Here is an 18,537-nt window from a genome sequence, read left to right as displayed (position 1 = left end):
GCAAACATCAGACTTCTCTTTCACTGTCTGCTGTTAGCCTAGACTACGGTTAGCCAAAAGGTACCAGAATAGCACCCTGAAAACAACTGTGCCTAGCCTACGGTTAGCCAAAAGGTACCAGAATAGCACCCTGAAAACAACGGTACACCGTCTGCTGTTAGCCTAGCCTACGGTTAGCCAAAAGGTACCGGAATAGCACCCTGAAAACAACGGTACACCGTCTGCTGTTAGCCTACGGTTAGCCAAAAGGTACCAGAATAGCACCCTGAAAACAACTGTGCCTAGCCTACGGTTAGCCAAAAGGTACCAGAATAGCACCCTGAAAACAACAGTACACCCACCGTCTGCTGTTAGCCTAGCCTACGGTTAGCCAAAAGGTACCAGAATAGCACCCTGAAAACAACGGTACACCATCTGCTGTTAGCCTACGGTTAGCCAAAAGGTACCAGAATAGCACCCTGAAAACAACAGCTGTTAGCCTATCCTACGGTTAGCCAGATATCAGTCTGCTGTTGTGGCATTTTGGAGCATTCTGATTGGTCAAGAGAGTAGAGCAAAAGTGATTTTCTTTGTTGTTGTAGAGAAATAAAAAAATATTATAACAGTAAAATAATATCCTATGACAGAGAGATCGTGTTTTCAGAGATCATATGACAGAGAGATCGTGTTCTCAGAGATCCTATGACAGAGAGAGATCGTGTTCTCAGAGATCCTATGACAGAGAGAGATCGTGCTTTCAGAGATCCTATGACAGAGAGATCGTGAGCCTGTGTTCTCAGAGATCCTATGACAGAGAGAGATCGTGTTTTCAGAGATCCTATGACAGAGAGATCGTGAGCCTGTGTTCTCAGAGATCCTATGACAGAGAGAGATCGTGAGCCTGTGTTCTCAGAGATCCTATGACAGAGAGAGATCGTGAGCCTGTGTTTTCAGAGATCCTATGACAGAGAGAGATCGTGAGCCTGTGTTCTCAGAGATCCTATGACAGAGAGAGATCGTGAGCCTGTGTTCTCAGAGATCCTATGACAGAGAGAGATCGTGAGCCTGTGTTCTCAGAGATCCTATGACAGAGAGAGATCATGTTTTCAGAGATCATATGACAGAGAGATCGTGAGCTCGTGTTTTCAGAGATCCTGTGACATAGAGATCGTGAGCTCGTGTTTTCAGAGATCCTTACCGTCCTGACAACGTGGTCCTGATCGGTCTTGGGGACACAGGCAGTGGAAGCCATTGATTTCATCAACACAGGTAGCACCAAACACACACGGCGAGGACTGGCATTCGTTGATATCTGACACACACACACACACACACACACACACTATAGCAGTCAGGAACGATCCAATTACGTTTGACATTAAGCCTTTAACGATACTCTTTTGAATTTAGATTTTTTGGACTGATCATCAAATTCTCAACAGTCTCTGCAACACGTTTTTTTAACCTTTATTTAGCTAGGCATGTCAGTTAAGAACAAATTCTTATTTCACAACGACGGCCTACCCCGGCTAAACCTGGAAGACGCTGTGCCAATTGTGCGTCGCCCTATGGGATTCCCATTCACGGCAGGATGTGATACAGGTTGGATTCGAACCAGGGACTGTAGTGACGCCTCAGGCCGGTGCTGCAGAGCCTCAGAGCGCCCCAGAGCCTCAGAGCGCCCCAGAGCCTCAGAGCGCCCCAGAGCGCCCCAGAGCCTCAGAGCACCCCAGAGCCCCCCCAGAGCCTCAGAGCGCCCCCAGAGCCTCAGAGTGCCCCCAGAGCCTCAGAGTGCCCCCAGAGCCTCAGAGCGCCCCAGAGCCTCAGAGCGCCCCAGAGCCTCAGAGCGCCCCAGAGCCTCAGAGCGCCCCAGAGCCTCAGAGCACCCCAGAGCACCTCAGAGCATCAGAGCGCCCCAGATCCTCAGAGCGCCCCAGAGCCTCAGAGCGCCCCAGATCCTCAGAGCACCCCAGAGCCTCAGAGCGCCTCAGAGCGCCCCAGAACCTCAGAGCGCCCCAGATCCTCAGAGCGCCCCAGAGCCTCAGAGCGCCCCAGATCCTCAGAGCACCCCAGAGCCTCAGAGCGCCTCAGAGCGCCCCAGAACCTCAGAGCGCCCCAGATCCTCAGAGCGCCCCAGAGACTCAGAGCGCCTCAGAGCGCCCCAGAGCGCCAGAGTTTAATCACCGGCAGAGGGAGACCTGGCCGTTTAATCACCGGCAGAGGGAGACCTGGCCGTTTAATCACCGGCAGAGGGAGACCTGGCCATTTAATCACCGGCAGAGGGAGACCTGGCCGTTTAATCACCGGCAGAGAGAGATCTGGCCGTTTAATCACCGGCAGAGAGAGACCCGGCAGAGGGAGACCTGGCCGTGTAATCACCGGCAGAGAGAGACCCGGCAGAGGGAGACCTGGCCGTGTAATCACCGGCAGAGAGAGATCTGGCCGTTTAATCACCAGCAGTGTGGCTGTTTGTGACCCAGCGCCCAAAAGAGTGACTGTCCCTTCTCCTCGGCCCCAGCCCAGACCCAGTCACTAACTTACGGCTCAGCCAGAGTGGGTGGGTGAGGAGGGAGAGTCCATGTTAATACGTACTGATCCTGCAGTCTGGCCCAGCGAACCCTGGAGTGCACTCACATCGATACCAGTTATCACCATCCACACAGGTCCCACTGTTATAACTGGAGAGGAGGAGAGGAAGAGGAGAGGAGGGAGGAGAGAAGGGAGAAGAGAAGGGGGAGAGGAGAGGAGGGGTGAGAGGGGAGGAGGGAGGAGAGGAGGGGTGAGAGGGGAGGAGGGAGGAGAGGAGAGAAGGGGTGAGAGGGGAGGAGGGAGGAGAGGAGAGGAGGGGTGAGAGGGGAGGAGGGGTGAGAGGGGAGAGGAGAGAAGGGAGGAGAGGAGAGAAGGGAGGAGAGGAGAGAAGGGAGGAGAGGAGAGGAGGGGTGAGAGGAAAGGAGGGAGGAGAGAAGGGGTGAGAGGGGAGGAGGGAGGAGAGGAGAGGAGGGGTGAGAGGGGAGGAGTGGTGAGAGGGGAGGAGGGGTGAGAAAAGAGAAGTGAGATAGGAGGGGGAGAGGAGAGGAGGGAGAGAGGAGGGGTGAGAGGAGAGGAAGGGTTAGAGGAGAGAAGGGGTGAGTGGGGAGGAGAGGGGAGAAGGGAGGAGAGGAGAGAAGGGGTGGGAGGGGAGGAGGGGTGAGAAAAGAGAAGTGCGATAGGAGGGGGAGAGGAGAGGAGTGGTGAGGAGAGGAGGGGTGAGAGGGGAGGAGGGGGAGAGGAGAGGAGGGGGAGAGGAGACGAGGGGTGAGAAAGGAGAAAGGAGAAGTGAGATAGGAGGGGTGAGAGGAGAGGAGGGAGAGAGACGGAGAGAGAGAAGTTCAGTCTCAGAACAACATCAAAACATCTTGGTCAAACTGAAGTCTCTCAGACTACGTCCCAAATGACACCCTTATCCTCTACATAGAGCCCTATGGGCCCTGGTCTAAAGAATTGTACTATGTAGGGAATAGGTTGCAATTTGGGACATAGATCAAACTAGGAAGGGCAGGGGGATATCTATATCCAACATGACTAGTACTACCATAACCAGTACTATCATAACAAGTACTACAATAACTAGTACTACCATAACCAGTACTACAATAACTAGTACTACCATAACTAGTAATACCATAACCAGTACTACCATAACCAGTACTACCATAACCAGTAATACCATAACCAGTACTACCATAGCCAGTACTACCATAACTAGTAATACCATAACCAGTAATACCATAATCAGTACTACCATAACCAGTACTACCATAACCAGTACTACCATAACCAGTAATACCATAACCAGTAATACCATAACCAGTAATACCATAACCAGTAATACCATAACCAGTACTACCATAGCCAGTACTACCATAACCAGTAATACCATAACCAGTACTACCATAGCCAGTACTACCATAACTAGTAATACCATAACCAGTACTACCATAACCAGTACTACCATAACCAGTAATACCATAACCAGTACTACCATAGCCAGTACTACCATAACTAGTAATACCATAACCAGTAATACCATAATCAGTACTACCATAACCAGTACTACCATAACCAGTACTACCATAACCAGTACTACCATAGCCAGTACTACCATAACCAGTACTACCATAACCAGTACTACCATAACTAGTAATACCATAGCCAGTACTACCATAACTAGTAATACCATAACCAGTAATACCATAACCAGTAATACCATAACCAGTACTACCATAACCAGTACTACCATAACCAGTACTACCATAGCCAGTACTACCATAGCCAGTACTACCATAACCAGTAATACCATAACCAGTAATACCATAACTAGTACTACCATAACCAGTAATACCATAACCAGTACTACCATAGCCAGTACTACCATAACTAGTAATACCATAACCAGTAATACCATAACCAGTACTACCGTAACTAGTAATACCATAGCCAGTACTACCATAACTAGTAATACCATAACCAGTAATACCATAACCAGTAATACCATAACCAGTACTACCATAACCAGTACTACCATAACCAGTACTACCATAGCCAGTACTACCATAACCAGTACTACCATAACCAGTACTACCATAACCAGTACTACCATAGCCAGTACTACCATAGCCAGTACTACCATAATCAGTACTACCATAACCAGTACTACCATAACTAGTAATACAGTAACCAGTACTACCATAGCCAGTACTACCATAACTAGTAATACAGTAACCAGTACTACCATAGCCAGTACTACCATAACTAGTAATACCATAACCAGTACTACCATAACCAGTAATACCATAAACAGTAATACCATAACGAGTACTACCATAACCAGTAATACCATAACCAGTAATACCATAGCCAGTACTACCATAACCAGTACTACCATAGCCAGTACTACCATAGCCAGTACTACCATAACCAGTAATACCATAACCAGTACTACCATAACTAGTAATACCATAACCAGCACTACCATAACCAGTAATACCATAACCAGTAATACCATAACCAGTACTACCATAACCAGTAATACCATAACCAGTACTACCATAACCAGTACTACCATAACCAGTATACCATAACTAGTAATACCATAACCAGTACTACCATAACCAGTAATACCATAACAAGTACTACAATAACTAGTACTACCATAACCAGTACTACCATAACTAGTACTACAATAACTAGTACTACAATAACTAGTACTACAATAACTAGTACTACCATAACCAGTAATACCATAACCAGTACGACAATAACGAGTACTACCATAACTAGTACTAGAATAACCAGTACTACCATAACCAGTAATACCATAACCAGTACTACCATAGCCAGTACTACCATAACCAGTAATACCATAACCAGTACTACCATAGCCAGTACTACCATAACTAGTAATACCATAACCAGTACTACCATAACCAGTACTACCATAACCAGTAATACCATAACCAGTACTACCATAGCCAGTACTACCATAACTAGTAATACCATAACCAGTAATACCATAATCAGTACTACCATAACCAGTACTACCATAACCAGTACTACCATAACCAGTAATACCATAACCAGTAATACCATAACCAGTAATACCATAAAGAGTACTACCATAACCAGTAATACCATAACCAGTAATACCATAGCCAGTAGTACCATAACTAGTACTACCATAACCAGTAATACCATAACCAGTACTACCATAGCCAGTACTACCATAACTAGTAATACCATAACCAGTAATACCATAACCAGTACTACCATAACTAGTAATACCATAGCCAGTACTACCATAACTAGTAATACCATAACCAGTAATACCATAACCAGTACTACCATAACCAGTACTACCATAACCAGTACTACCATAACCAGTACTACCATAGCCAGTACTACCATAACTAGTAATACCATAACCAGTACTACCATAACCAGTACTACCATAACCAGTACTACCATAGCCAGTACTACCATAGCCAGTACTACCATAGCCAGTACTACCATAATCAGTACTACCATAACCAGTACTACCATAACTAGTAATACAGTAACCAGTACTACCATAGCCAGTACTACCATAACTAGTAATACCATAACCAGTACTACCATAACCAGTACTACCATAACCAGTACTACCATAACCAGTACTACCATAACCAGTAATACCATAACCAGTAATACCATAGCCAGTACTACCATAACTAGTACTACCATAACCAGTAATACCATAACCAGTACTACCATAGCCAGTACTACCATAACTAGTAATACCATAACCAGTACTACCATAACTAGTAATACCATAGCCAGTACTACCATAACTAGTAATACCATAACCAGCACTACCATAACCAGTAATACCATAACCAGTAATACCATAACCAGTACTACCATAACCAGTAATACCATAACCAGTACTACCATAACCAGTAATACCATAACCAGTACTACCATAACCAGTACTACCATAACCAGTACTACCATAACCAGTACTACCATAACCAGTACTACCATAACTAGTAATACAATTTTTGACATGATGAATCATTTCGTGGAAATCCCCTTCCATCAAACAACATACAATAACCATTATAGTCTGTGTCCTTCCTAACCATTATAGTCTGTGTCCTTCCTAACCATTATAGTCTGTGTCCTTCCTAACCATTATAGTATGTGTCCTCCTTCCTAACCATTATAGTCTGTGTCCTTCCTAACCATTATAGTCTGTGTCCTCCTTCCTAACCATTATAGTATGTGTCCTCCTTCCTAACCATTATAGTCTGTGTCCTTCCTAACGAGGATTGTCTGTGTCCTTCCTAACCACTAGTCTGTGTCCACCTTCCTAACCCCTATAGTCTGTGTCCTCCTTCCTAACCACTATAGTCTGTGTCCTCCTTCCTAACCACTATAGTCTGTGTCCTTCCTAACCACTATAGTCTGTGTCCTCCTTCCTAACCACTATAGTCTGTGTCCTCCTTCCTAACCATTATAGTCTGTGTCCTTCCTAACCATTATAGTCTGTGTCCTTCCTAACCACTATAGTATGTGTCCTTCCTAACCATTGTAGTCTGTGTCCTTCCTAACCACTATAGTCTGTGTCCTTCCTAACCATTATAGTCTGTGTCCTCCCTCCTAACCACTATAGTCTGTGTCCTTCCTAACCCTTATAGTCTGTGTCCTTCATAACCATCATAGTCTGTGTCCTTCCTAACCATTATAGTCTGTGTCCTCCTTCCTAACCACTATAGTCTGTGTCCTTCCTAACCACTATAGTCTGTGTCCTCCTTCCTAACCATTATAGTCTGTGTCCTTCCTAACCATTAGAGTCTGTGTCCTTCCTAACCATTTTAGTCTGTGTCCTCCTTCCTAAACATTATAGTCTGTGTCCTTCCTAACGAGGATTGTCTGTGTCCTTCCTAACCACTATAGTCTGTGTCCTCCTTCCTAACCATTATAGTCTGTGTCCTCCTTCCTAACCATTATAGTCTGTCCTCCTTCCTAACCATTATAGTCTCTCCTCCCTAACCATTATAGTCTGTGTCCTCCTTCCTAACCATTATAGTCCGTGTCCTCCTTCCTAACCATTATAGTCTGTGTCCTTCCTAACCATTATAGTCTGTCCTTCCTAACCATTATAGTCTGTGTCCTCCTTCCTAACCATTATAGTCTGTCCTTCCTAACCATTATAGTCTGTGTCCTCCTTCCTAACTATTATAGTCTGTGTCCTTCCTAACCATTATAGTATGTGTCCTCCTTCCTAACCATTATAGTCTGTGTCCTTCCTAACCATTATAGTCTGTCCTTCCTAACCATTATAGTCTGCGTCCTTCCTAACCATTATAGTCCGTGTCCTCCTTCCTAACCATTATAGTCTGTGTCCTTCCTAACCATTATAGTCTGTCCTTCCTAACCATTATAGTCTGCATCCTTCCTAACCATTATAGTCTGTGTCCTCCTTCCTAACCATTATAGTCTGTGTCCTTCCTAACCATTATAGTATGTGTCCTCCTTCCTAACCATTATAGTATGTGTCCTCCTTCCTAACCATTATAGTATGTGTCCTCCTTCCTAACCATTATAGTCTGTGTCCTCCTTCCTAACCATTATAGTCTGTGTTCTCCTTCCTAACCATTATAGTATGTGTCCTTCCTAACCATTATAGTCTGTGTCCTCCTTCCTAACCATTATAGTCTGTGTCCTTCCTAACCATTATAGTCTGTGTCCTCCTTCCTAACCATTATAGTCTGTGTCCTCCTTCCTAACCAATATAGTCTGCGTCCTTCCTAACCATTATAGCCTGTGTCCTTCCTAACCATTATAGTCTGTGTCCTTCCTAACCATTATAGTCTGTTCTCCTTCCTAACCATTATAGTCTGTGTCCTCCTTCCTAACCATTATAGTCTGTGTCCTCCTTCCTAACCATTATAGTCGGTGTCCTCCTTCCTAACCATTAGAGTCTGTGTCCTCCTTTCTAACCATTATAGTCTGTATCCTTCCTAACCATTATAGTCTGTGTCCTCCGTCCTAACCATTATAGTCTGTGTCCTCCTTCCTAACCATTATAGTCTGTGTCCTCCTTCCTAACCATTATAGTCTGTGTCCTCCTTCCTAACCATTATAGTCTGTGTCCTCCTTCCTAACCATTATAGTCTGTGTCCTCCTTCCTAACCATTATAGTCTGTGTCCTCCTTCCTAACCATTATAGTCTGTGTCCTCCTTCCTAACCATTATAGTCTGTGTCCTCCTTCCTAACCATTATAGTCTGTGTCCTCCTTCCTAACCATTATAGTCTGTGTCCTCCTTCCTAACCATTAGTCTGTGTCCTCCTTCCTAACCATTATAGTCTGTGTCCTCCATCCTAACCATTATAGTCTGTGTCCTCCTTCCTAACCATTATAGTCTGTGTCCTCCTTCCTAACCATTATAGTCTGTGTCCTCCATCCTAACCATTATAGTCTGTGTCCTCCTTCCTAACCATTATAGTCTGTGTCCTCCTTCCTAACCATTATAGTCTGTGTCCTCCTTCCTAACCATTATAGTCTGTGTCCTCCTTCCTAACCATTATAGTCTGTGTCCTCCTTCCTAACCATTATAGTCTGTGTCCTCCTTCCTAACCATTATAGTCTGTGTCCTCCTTCCTAACCATTATAGTCTGTGTCCTCCTTCCTAACCATTATAGTCTGTGTCCTCCTTCCTAACCATTATAGTCTGTGTCCTCCTTCCTAACCATTATAGTCTGTGTCCTCCTTCCTAACCATTATAGTCGGTGTCCTCCTTCCTAACCATTATAGTCTGTGTCCTCCTTCCTAACCACTAGTCTGTGTCCTCCTTCCTAACCATTATAGTCTGTGTCCTCCTTCCTAACCATTCTAGTCTGTAAAGGGAATAGGGTGCCATCTTGGATGCAGAACTCAAATGTTCTGGTCAGACAGAGAGAGAGACAGACGCAGAGAGAGAGACAGACAGAGAGAGAACCTGCATGTGAGAAACTTCAGTACAGAATGCAGAATAAACCTGGGTTCAAATACTATTCGGCATCATTTGAAATAATATATCTGGGCCAGAACCCACCCATCTGGCAGGTTATAGAAAATGTTTAAATATTTGGTACGGTGCAAAGTAGAGGAACACCTTGTTCTGATCTGTCTTGTCTGACTCAATAGGAAATGTGTTCCACTTACCATGGGTGGGGATTACAGTCGTTGGTATCTGGAAAAAAGAGAGAGGAGTTATTTTCACACGCATGTGGAGAGGGGGAGAGAGAGAGAGAGAGACAGAGAGACAGAGAGAGAGAGAGAGGGAGACAGACAGACAGAGAGAGACATGAGTGTCCAGAGGTTGTGTTAGCGTGCTGTCTTGTCGTGTTTAGCGCCACACGGCCTGGGTTATTAACTCTACCGTGTAAACACCGTGGCCTCTTGCCCTGCTAACAAGGAGCAGGGCCCACACCCCCCGCTTATACCCCCACACCCCTGCTCACACCCCATACACCCACGCCCCTATCCACCCCTACCCCCATACACCCCCGCCCCTACCCCCATACACCCCCGCCCCAATCCCCATACACCCCCCCCCATCCCCATACACCCACGCCCCTATCCCCATACACCCACGCCCCTATCCCCATACACCTACGCCCCTATCCCCATACACCCCTGCCCCCTACCCCCATACACCCCCGCCACTACCCCCATACACCCACGCCCCTATCCTCCCCTATCCAGAACCCTACTCCTCCCCCTACTCCTCCCCCATCCAGAACCCTGCTCCTCCCCCATCCAGAACCCTGCCCCTCCCCCATCCAGAACCCTGCTCCTCCCCCATCCAGAACCCTGCCCCTCCCCATCCAGAACCCTGCTCCTCCCCCATCCAGAACCCTGCTCCTCCCCCATCCAGAACCCTGCTCCTCCCCCATCCAGAACCCTGCTCCTCCCCCATCCAGAACCCTGCTCCTCCCCCATCCAGAACCCTGCTCCTCCCCCATCCAGAATCCTGCCTCCCCCATTCAGAACCCTGCTCCTCCCCCATCCAGGACCCTGCTCTTCCCCCATCCAGAACCCTGCTCCTCCCCCATCCAGAACCCTGCTCCTCCCCCATCCAGAACCTTGCTCCTCCCCCATCCAGAACCCTGCTCCTCCCCCATCCAGAACCCTGCTCCTATATGGTGGTTGGCAACCAACTTTAAGGTGCATTACAACCACCAACTGGACTGGAGTGTGGACAGTTCATCTTTCAATCACCCATGTGGGTATATGCTCCTAAAAACCAATGAGGAGATGAGAGAGACGGGACTTGCAGCGCGATCAAGTGTAATAAATAGAACCAAGTTGTATTTGAGCGACGTGGCCACGCAGACGACGATTACGCCCGTTGATGACCAACAGTTTGGATTAAATTATAGAATAACGTGTACATTTATTTCAAAATGCGAGAGTTAAGGCCCCCCCTCCCTCATCCACAACAATAAGGCCCCCCACCCTCATCCACAACAATAAGGCCCCCCCTCCCTCATCCACAACAATAAGGCCCCCCCCCCCTCATCCACAACAATAAGGCCCCCCACCCTCCCCCATCCACAACCATAAGGCCCCCCCTCCCTCATCCACAACAATAAGGCCCCCCCTCCCTCATCCACAACAATAAGGCCCCCCCTCCCTCATCCACAACAATAAGGCCCCCCACCCTCCCCCATCCACAACCATAAGGCGCCCCCCCCCCCCCCCCCCCCATAAGGCCCCGTCCTCCCCCCTCCCCAACCATAAGGCCCCCCACCCTCCCCCATCCACAACCATCCGTCCTCCCCCATCCCCAACCATAAGCACCACCCCTCCCCCATTCTCAAGGCCATCTTCCTCTAAGCAGGGAACACAGGGAGTGATAGAACAGGTAGGACAGAAGACCTGTGTTGTATACCCACTCTGTTCACAGGTGTCTCCCTCCCAGCCCTCCTTGCAGACGCAGGTGAAGGAGTCCCCGCTGGTCACACAGGTTCCCCCGTACTGACAGGGGTTAGGAAGACAGCTGCTGTTCTTAGCTAGAGGAGGATGAGAGGTGGGTCAGTAGCATTAGTTCATCTGGGTCAAATTCAGCTAAACATTTAAAAACATTGTGCAACAAAGAAGCGAAAGCAAGTGTGTCCTATTAGATGAGTTGAAATAAAATCTAACAGCCTGGTTAGTGCCTATTGGTCTAGAGCCAGGGGAGGGAGGAGGGGACAGCTATATTACAGGTAGCCCCTCCCTCCCAGACTAACTCACCTATATTACATGTAGCCACCTCCCTCCCACCCAGACTAACTCACCTATAATACAGGTAGCCCCTCCCACCCAGACTAACTCACCTATATTACAGGAAGCCCCTCCCTCCCTCCCACCCAGACTAACTCACCTATATTACAGGTAGCCCCCTCCCTCCCACCCAGACTAACTCACCTATATTACAGGTAGCCCCCTCCCTCCCACCCAGACTAACTCACCTATATTACAGGTAGCCCCTCCCACCCAGACTAACTCACCTATATTACAGGTAGCCCCCTCCCTCCCATCCAGACTAACTCACCTATAATACTGGTAGCTCCTCCCACCCAGACTAACTCACCTATATTACAGGAAGCCCCTCCCTCCCTCCCACCCAGACTAACTCACCTATATTACAGGTAGCCCCCTCCCACCCAGACTAACTCACATATATTACAGGTAGCCCCCTCCCTCCCACCCAGACTAACTCACCTATATTACAGGTAGCCCCCTCCCTCCCATCCAGACTAACTCACCTATATTACAGGTAGCCCCCTCCCTCCCACCCATACTAACTCACCTATATTACAGGTAGCCCCCTCCCTCCCATCCAGACTAACTCACCTATATTACAGGTAGCCCCCTCCCTCCCACCCAGACTAACTCACCTATATTACAGGTAGCCCCTCCCATCCAGACTAACTCACCTATATTACAGGTAGCCCCCTCCCATCCAGGGGAACACTTGCACTGGAAGGTGTCTCCCTCATCATGACATGTCCCTCCATTGTTACAGGTAACCTCGTCACACTGGCTCTCACCTGGAGACACACATGATTAAAACCAAGCTTTCATAACACACACACACACCTGGGTGAATACCTCCACCCATCAGCACGTTTTGTGTTTCTGCTCTTCTGCACCCCAGTATCTCTACTTACACATCATCATCTATCACTCCCGTGTTAATTTGCTATATTGTAATTACTTCACAACTATTGGCCTATTTAATGCCTTACCTCCTTACTCCATTTGCACACACTGTATATTGATTTTTTCTATTGTGTTATTGACTGTACGTTTGTTTATGTGTAACTCTGTGTTGTTGTGTTATTGTGTTATTGACTGTACGTTTGTTTATGTGTAACTCTGTGTTGTTGTGTTATTGACTGTATGTTTGTTTATGTGTAACTCTGTGTTGTTGTGTTATTGACTGTATGTTTGTTTGTGTAACTCTGTGTTGTTGTGTTGTTGTGTTATTGACTGTATGTTTGGTTATGTGTAACTCTGTTTTTGTGTTATTGACTGTATGTTTGGTTATGTGTAACTCTGTGTTGTTGTGTTATTGTGTTATTGACTGTATGTTTGGTTATGTGTAACTCTGTGTTTTTGTTTGTGTCTCACTGCTATGCTTTATCTTGGCCAAGTCACAGTTGTAAATGAGAACTTGTTCTCAACTGGCCTCCCTGGTTAAATAAAGGTGAAATAAAAAATAGACATGGGTGATTGTAGAACAGAAAGAATGGGAGGAGAGAGACTGTGTTCTTACGGGAGTGGCAGGTCTTCCCCTTCCAGCCGTTCATACACTCACAGAAGAAATCAGTCACCAGGTCTTGACATGTTCCTCCGTTATGACATGGACTAGTGCTGCAGTCATCTATATCTGGAGGAGAGGAGGAGAGGAGGGGGAGAGGGGGGAGGAGGAGAGGGAGAGGAGGGGGGAGGAGAGGGAGAGGAGGGGGGAGGAGGGGGAGAGGAGGAGAGGAGGGGGAGAGGGAGAGGAGGAGGAGGGAGAGGGGGGAGGAGGAGAGGGGGAGGAGGAGAGGGAGAGGAGGGGGGAGGAGAGGGGGAGGAGGAGAGGGAGAGGAGGGGGGAGGAGGAGGGGGGAGGAGGAGAGGGAGAGGAGGGGGGAGGAGGGGGGAGGAGGAGAGGGAGAGAAGGGAGGGGGAGGAGGGAGAGGGGGAGGAGGAGGAGAGGGAGAAGAGGGGGAGGAGGAGAGGGAGAGGAGGGTGGAGGATGAGATGGAAAGGAGGAGAGGGGGAGATGAGGGAAGAGGAGAAGGAGAGGAGGGAGGAGGAGACGGAGAGGAGGAGATGGAGAGGGGGGAGGAGGAGAGGGAGAGGGAGAGGGAGAGAAGGAGATGGAGAGGGGGAGGAGGAGAGGGAGAGGATGGGGGAGGAGGAGAGGGAGAGGATGGGGAGGAGGAGAGGGAGAGGATGGGGGGGAGGAGACGGAGAGGGAGAAGAGGGGGGAGGAGGATAGGGAGAGGAGAGGGAGAGGAGGGGGGAGGAGAGGGAGAGGGGGGAGGGGGGAGGAGAGGGAAAAGAGGAGAAGGAGAGAGGGGAGGGAGGAGGAGAGGGAAAGGAGGAGAAGGAGAAGGAGAGGGAGAGGGGGAGGAAGAGAGGGGCAGGAGGAGAGAGGAGGGGGGGAGAGGGGCAGGAGGGGGGAGGAGGAGAGCGAGAGAGAGGACAGGCAGAGTCAAACCAGCTCCACATCAGGGATCATTAACTAGATTCAGCCACAGGCCAATATTATCTGGAGCTGATGGGGGAGGAGGGAGCCAGAACATCATTTTAAATAAATACTAGACTGCAAATTGACTGCAAGAATCCCAAACAGATATAATATTTGACTAAAACATAACATTTCAAACCTGGCTTAAATGTGTATACGATCTCTCTATTATGGCGGGAACAGATTAACAATGTATCACTTGCAGCTAATTTACTGCTGTTTTAACCTTTTGCGTGTAGGGGACAGTATTTTCGTATTTGGCTAAAAAACGTACCCATTTGAAACTGCCTATTTCTCAGCCCCAGAAACTAGAATATGCATATAATCAGATTAGGATAGAAAACACTCTAAAGTTTCCAAAACTGTAAAAATATTGTCTGTGAGTATAACAGAACTGATATTACAGGCAAAAGCCTGAGGAAAATCCAATCAGGTATTGCCTCTTATTTTGAAACCTCTCTGTTCCTATGCATGCCTATCTTCCATTTAAAGGGATATCAACCAAATTCCTTTTTCTATGGCTTCCCTAAGGTGTCAACAGTCTTTAGACATAGTTTTAGGCTTTTATTTTGAAAAATGAGCGTGAAAGATCACATTGTGTAAGTGGATAGGTGGGGGCGCTCAGGGTGAGTTTTGCGCTATAGAGTAAAGCGGCCATTGTTCCTCCCGGTACTATTGAAAAAGCTACACACTCGGTTGATATATTATCGAATATATATTTTAAAAACTACCTGAGGAATGATTATAAAAAACGTTTGACATATTTCTGTGGACATTAAGGATATTATTTGGAATATACGTCTGCGTTGTCATGACCGCTCTTTCCTGTGGATTTCTGAACATAACGCGACAAACAAACGGAGGTATTTTGGGTATAAAATAATCTTTATGGAACAAAAGGAACATTTGTTGTGTCAGTCTCGTGAGTGAAAACATGCGAAGATCATCAAAGGTAAACGATTAATTTGATTGCTTTTCTGATTTTCGTGACCTAGCTACTTAATGCTTAGTGTACATAATGTTATGCTGTGCTATCGATAAACTTACACAAATGCTTGGATTGCTTTCGCTGTAAAGCATAATTTCAAAATCTGAGACGACAGGTGGATTAACAAAAGGCTAAGCTGTGTTTTGCAATATTGCACTTGTGATTTCATGAATATGAATATTTTGTAGTAATATTATTTGACCGCTATGCTATTTAGCGATTGCTGACGAAAATGATCCCATTTACGGGAAGGGTAGCGTCAAGAAGTTAACGTCTTTCATGTCCAACAACAGAAGGAAAATCACCCGGCCGCCAGCTGGGAAACCCTGTTCTACGTATGCACAGTGGGCCTCCAGCTGGGAAACCCTGCTCTACGTATGCACCGTGGGCCTCCAGTTGGGAAACCCTGCTCTACGTATGCACCGTGGGCCTCCAGTTGTGAAACCCTGCTCTACGTATGCACCGTGGGCCTCCAGTTGTGAAACCCTGCTCTACGTATGCACCGTGGGCCTCCAGTTGGGAAACCCTGCTCTATGTATGCACCGTGGGCCTCCAGCTGGGAAACCCTGCTCTACGTATGCACCGTGGGCCTCCAGTTGGGAAACCCTGCTCTACGTATGCACCGTGGGCCTCCAGCTGGGAAACCCTGCTCTACGTATGCACCGTGGGCCTCCAGTTGGGAAACCCTGCTCTACGTATGCACCGTGGGCCTCCAGCTGCGAAACCCTGCTCTATGTATGCACCGTGGGCCTTCAGTTTGGAAACCCTGCTCTACGTATGCACCGTGGGCCTCCAGTTGGGAAACCCTGCTCTATGTATGCACCGTGGGCCTCCAGCTGGGAAACCCTGCTCTACGTATGCACCGTGGGCCTCCAGTTGGGAAACCCTGCTCTACGTATGCACCGTGGGCCTCCAGTTGTGAAACCCTGCTCTACGTATGCACCGTGGGCCTCCAGTTGGGAAACCCTGCTCTACGTATGCACCGTGGGCCTCCAGCTGCGAAACCCTGCTCTATGTATGCACCGTGGGCCTTCAGTTTGGAAACCCTGCTCTACGTATGCACCGTGGGCCTCCAGTTGTGAAACCCTGCTCTACGTATGCACCGTGGGCCTCCAGTTGGGAAACCCTGCTCTACGTATGCACCGTGGGCCTCCAGCTGCGAAACCCTGCTCTATGTATGCACCGTGGGCCTTCAGTTTGGAAACCCTGCTCTACGTATGCACCGTGGGCCTCCAGTTGTCGAACCCTGCTCTACGAATGAGGCTCAGTAGTGTGTGTGGCCTCCACATGCCTGATTGACCTCCCTACAATGCCTGGGCATGCTCCTGATGAGGTGGCGGATGGTCTCCTGAGGGATCTCCTCCCAGACCTGGACTAAAGCATCCGCCAACTCCTGGACAGTCTGTGGTGCAACGTGGCGTTGGTGGATGATGTCCCAGATGTGCTCAATTGGATTCAGGTCTGGGGAACGGGCGGGCCAGTCCATAGCATCAATGCCTTCCTCTTGCAGGAACTGCTGACACACTCCAGCCACATGAGGTCTAGCATTGTCTTGCATTAGGAGGAACCCAGGGCCAACCACACCAGCATATGGTCTCACAAGGGGTCTGAGGATCTCATCTCGGTACCTAATGGCAGTCAGGCTACCTCTGGCGAGCACATGGAGGGCTGTGCGGGCCCCCAAAGAAATGCCAACCCACACCATGACTGACCCACCGCCAAACCAGTCATGCTGGAGGATGTTGCAGGCAGCAGAACGTTCTCCACGGCGTCTCCAGACTGGCACGTCTGTCTCAGTGTGAACCTACTTTCATCTGTGAAGAGCACAGGGCGCCAGTGGCGAATTTGCCAATCTTGGTGTTCTCTAGCAAATGCCAAACGTCCTGCACGGTGTTGGGCTGTAAAGCACAACCCCCACCTGTGGACGTCGGGCCCTCATACCACTCTCATGGAGTCTGTTTCTGACCGTTTGAGCAGACACATGCACATTTGTGGCCTGCTGGAGGTAATTTTGCAGGGCTCTGGCAGTGCTCCTCCTGCTCCACCTTGCACAAAGGCGGAGGTAGCGGTCCTGCTGCTGGGTTGTTGCCCTCCTACGGCCTCCTCCACGTCTCCTGATGTACTGGCCTGTCTCCTGGTAGCGCCTCCAAGCTCTGGACACTACGCTGACAGACACAGCAAACCTTCTGTGCTGCCTGTCAGGGGGCTGGTCTAGTGGTAGTGCTGCCTGCCAGGGGGCTGGTCTAGTGGTAGTGCTGCCTGCCTGCCAGGGGGCTGGTCTAGTGGTAGTGCTGCCTGCCTGTCAGGGCGCTGGTCTAGTGGTAGTGCTGCTTGCCAGGGGGCTGGTCTAGTGGTAGGGCTGCCTGCCAGGGGGATGATCTAGTGGTAGTGATGCCTGCCAGGGGGCTGGTCTAGTGGTAGTGCTGCCTGCCTGCCAGGGGGCTGGTCTAGTGGTAGTGCTGCCTGCCTGCCAGGGGGCTGGTCTAGTGGTAGTGCTGCCTGCCAGGGGGCTGGTCTAGTGGTAGTGCTGCCTGCCTGCCAAGGGGCTGGTCTAGTGGTAGTGCTGCCTGCCAGGGGCTGGTCTAGTGGTAGTGTTGCCTGCCAGGGGCTGGTCTAGTGGTAATGCTGCCTGCCAGGAGGTTGGTCTAGTGGTAGTGTTGCCTGCCAGGGGCTGGTCTAGTGATAGTGCTGCCTGCCAGGGGGCTGGTCTAGTGGTAATGCTGCCTGCCAGGAGGTTGGTCTAGTGGTAGTGCTGCCTGCCTGCCAGGGGGCTGGTCTAGTGGTAGTGCTGCCTGCCTGCCAGGGGGCTGGTCTTGTGGTAATGCTGCCTGCCAGGGGGCTGGTCTAGTGGTAATGCTGCCTGCCTGCCAGGGGGCTGGTCTAGTGGTAGTGCTGCCTGCCTGCCAGGGGGCTGGTCTAGTGGTAGTGCTGCCTGCCTGCCAGGGGGCTGGTCTAGTGGTAGTGCTGCCTGCCAGGGGGCTGGTCTAGTGGTAGTGCTGCCTGCCTGCCAGGAGGTTGGTCTAGTGGTAGTGCTGCCTGCCTGCCAGGGGGCTGGTCTAGTGGTAGTGCTGCCTGCCTGCCAGGGGGCTGGTCTAGTGGTAGTGCTGCCTGCCTGCCATGGGGCTGGTCTAGTGGTAGTGCTGCCTGCCTGCCAGGGGGCTGGTCTAGTGGTAGTGCTGCCTGCCTGCCAGGGGGCTGGTCTAGTGGTAGTGCTGCCTGCCTGCCAAGGGGCTGGTCTAGTGGTAGTGCTGCCTGCCTGCCAGGGGGCTGGTCTAG

The 18,537-nt window shown here is 49.2% G+C and overlaps 1 protein-coding gene across 1 annotated transcript in view; it reads right to left on the bottom strand.

Annotated features, from left to right (window-relative positions):
* LOC139403954 (protein jagged-1b-like) overlaps positions 1-18,537 on the bottom strand; it is a gene marked incomplete at its 5' end in the record, with an annotated part of 93,382 nt that overhangs the window by 25,089 nt on the left and 49,756 nt on the right. The window contains 6 exons of the mRNA XM_071147166.1: positions 1,178-1,291; positions 2,572-2,657; positions 9,705-9,732; positions 11,441-11,557; positions 12,467-12,580; positions 13,309-13,422. Of these exons, the coding sequence (XP_071003267.1) occupies positions 1,178-1,291; positions 2,572-2,657; positions 9,705-9,732; positions 11,441-11,557; positions 12,467-12,580; positions 13,309-13,422 (573 nt within the window). The remainder of the gene's footprint in view (positions 1-1,177; positions 1,292-2,571; positions 2,658-9,704; positions 9,733-11,440; positions 11,558-12,466; positions 12,581-13,308; positions 13,423-18,537) is intronic.

This window comes from Oncorhynchus clarkii, unplaced genomic scaffold, assembly GCF_045791955.1.
Source record: "Oncorhynchus clarkii lewisi isolate Uvic-CL-2024 unplaced genomic scaffold, UVic_Ocla_1.0 unplaced_contig_1850_pilon_pilon, whole genome shotgun sequence".
Lineage (NCBI taxonomy): Eukaryota > Metazoa > Chordata > Actinopteri > Salmoniformes > Salmonidae > Oncorhynchus > Oncorhynchus clarkii.
The sequence above is the reverse complement of the archived record's forward strand: the minus strand, read 5'-3'. Positions and strand labels throughout refer to the sequence as shown.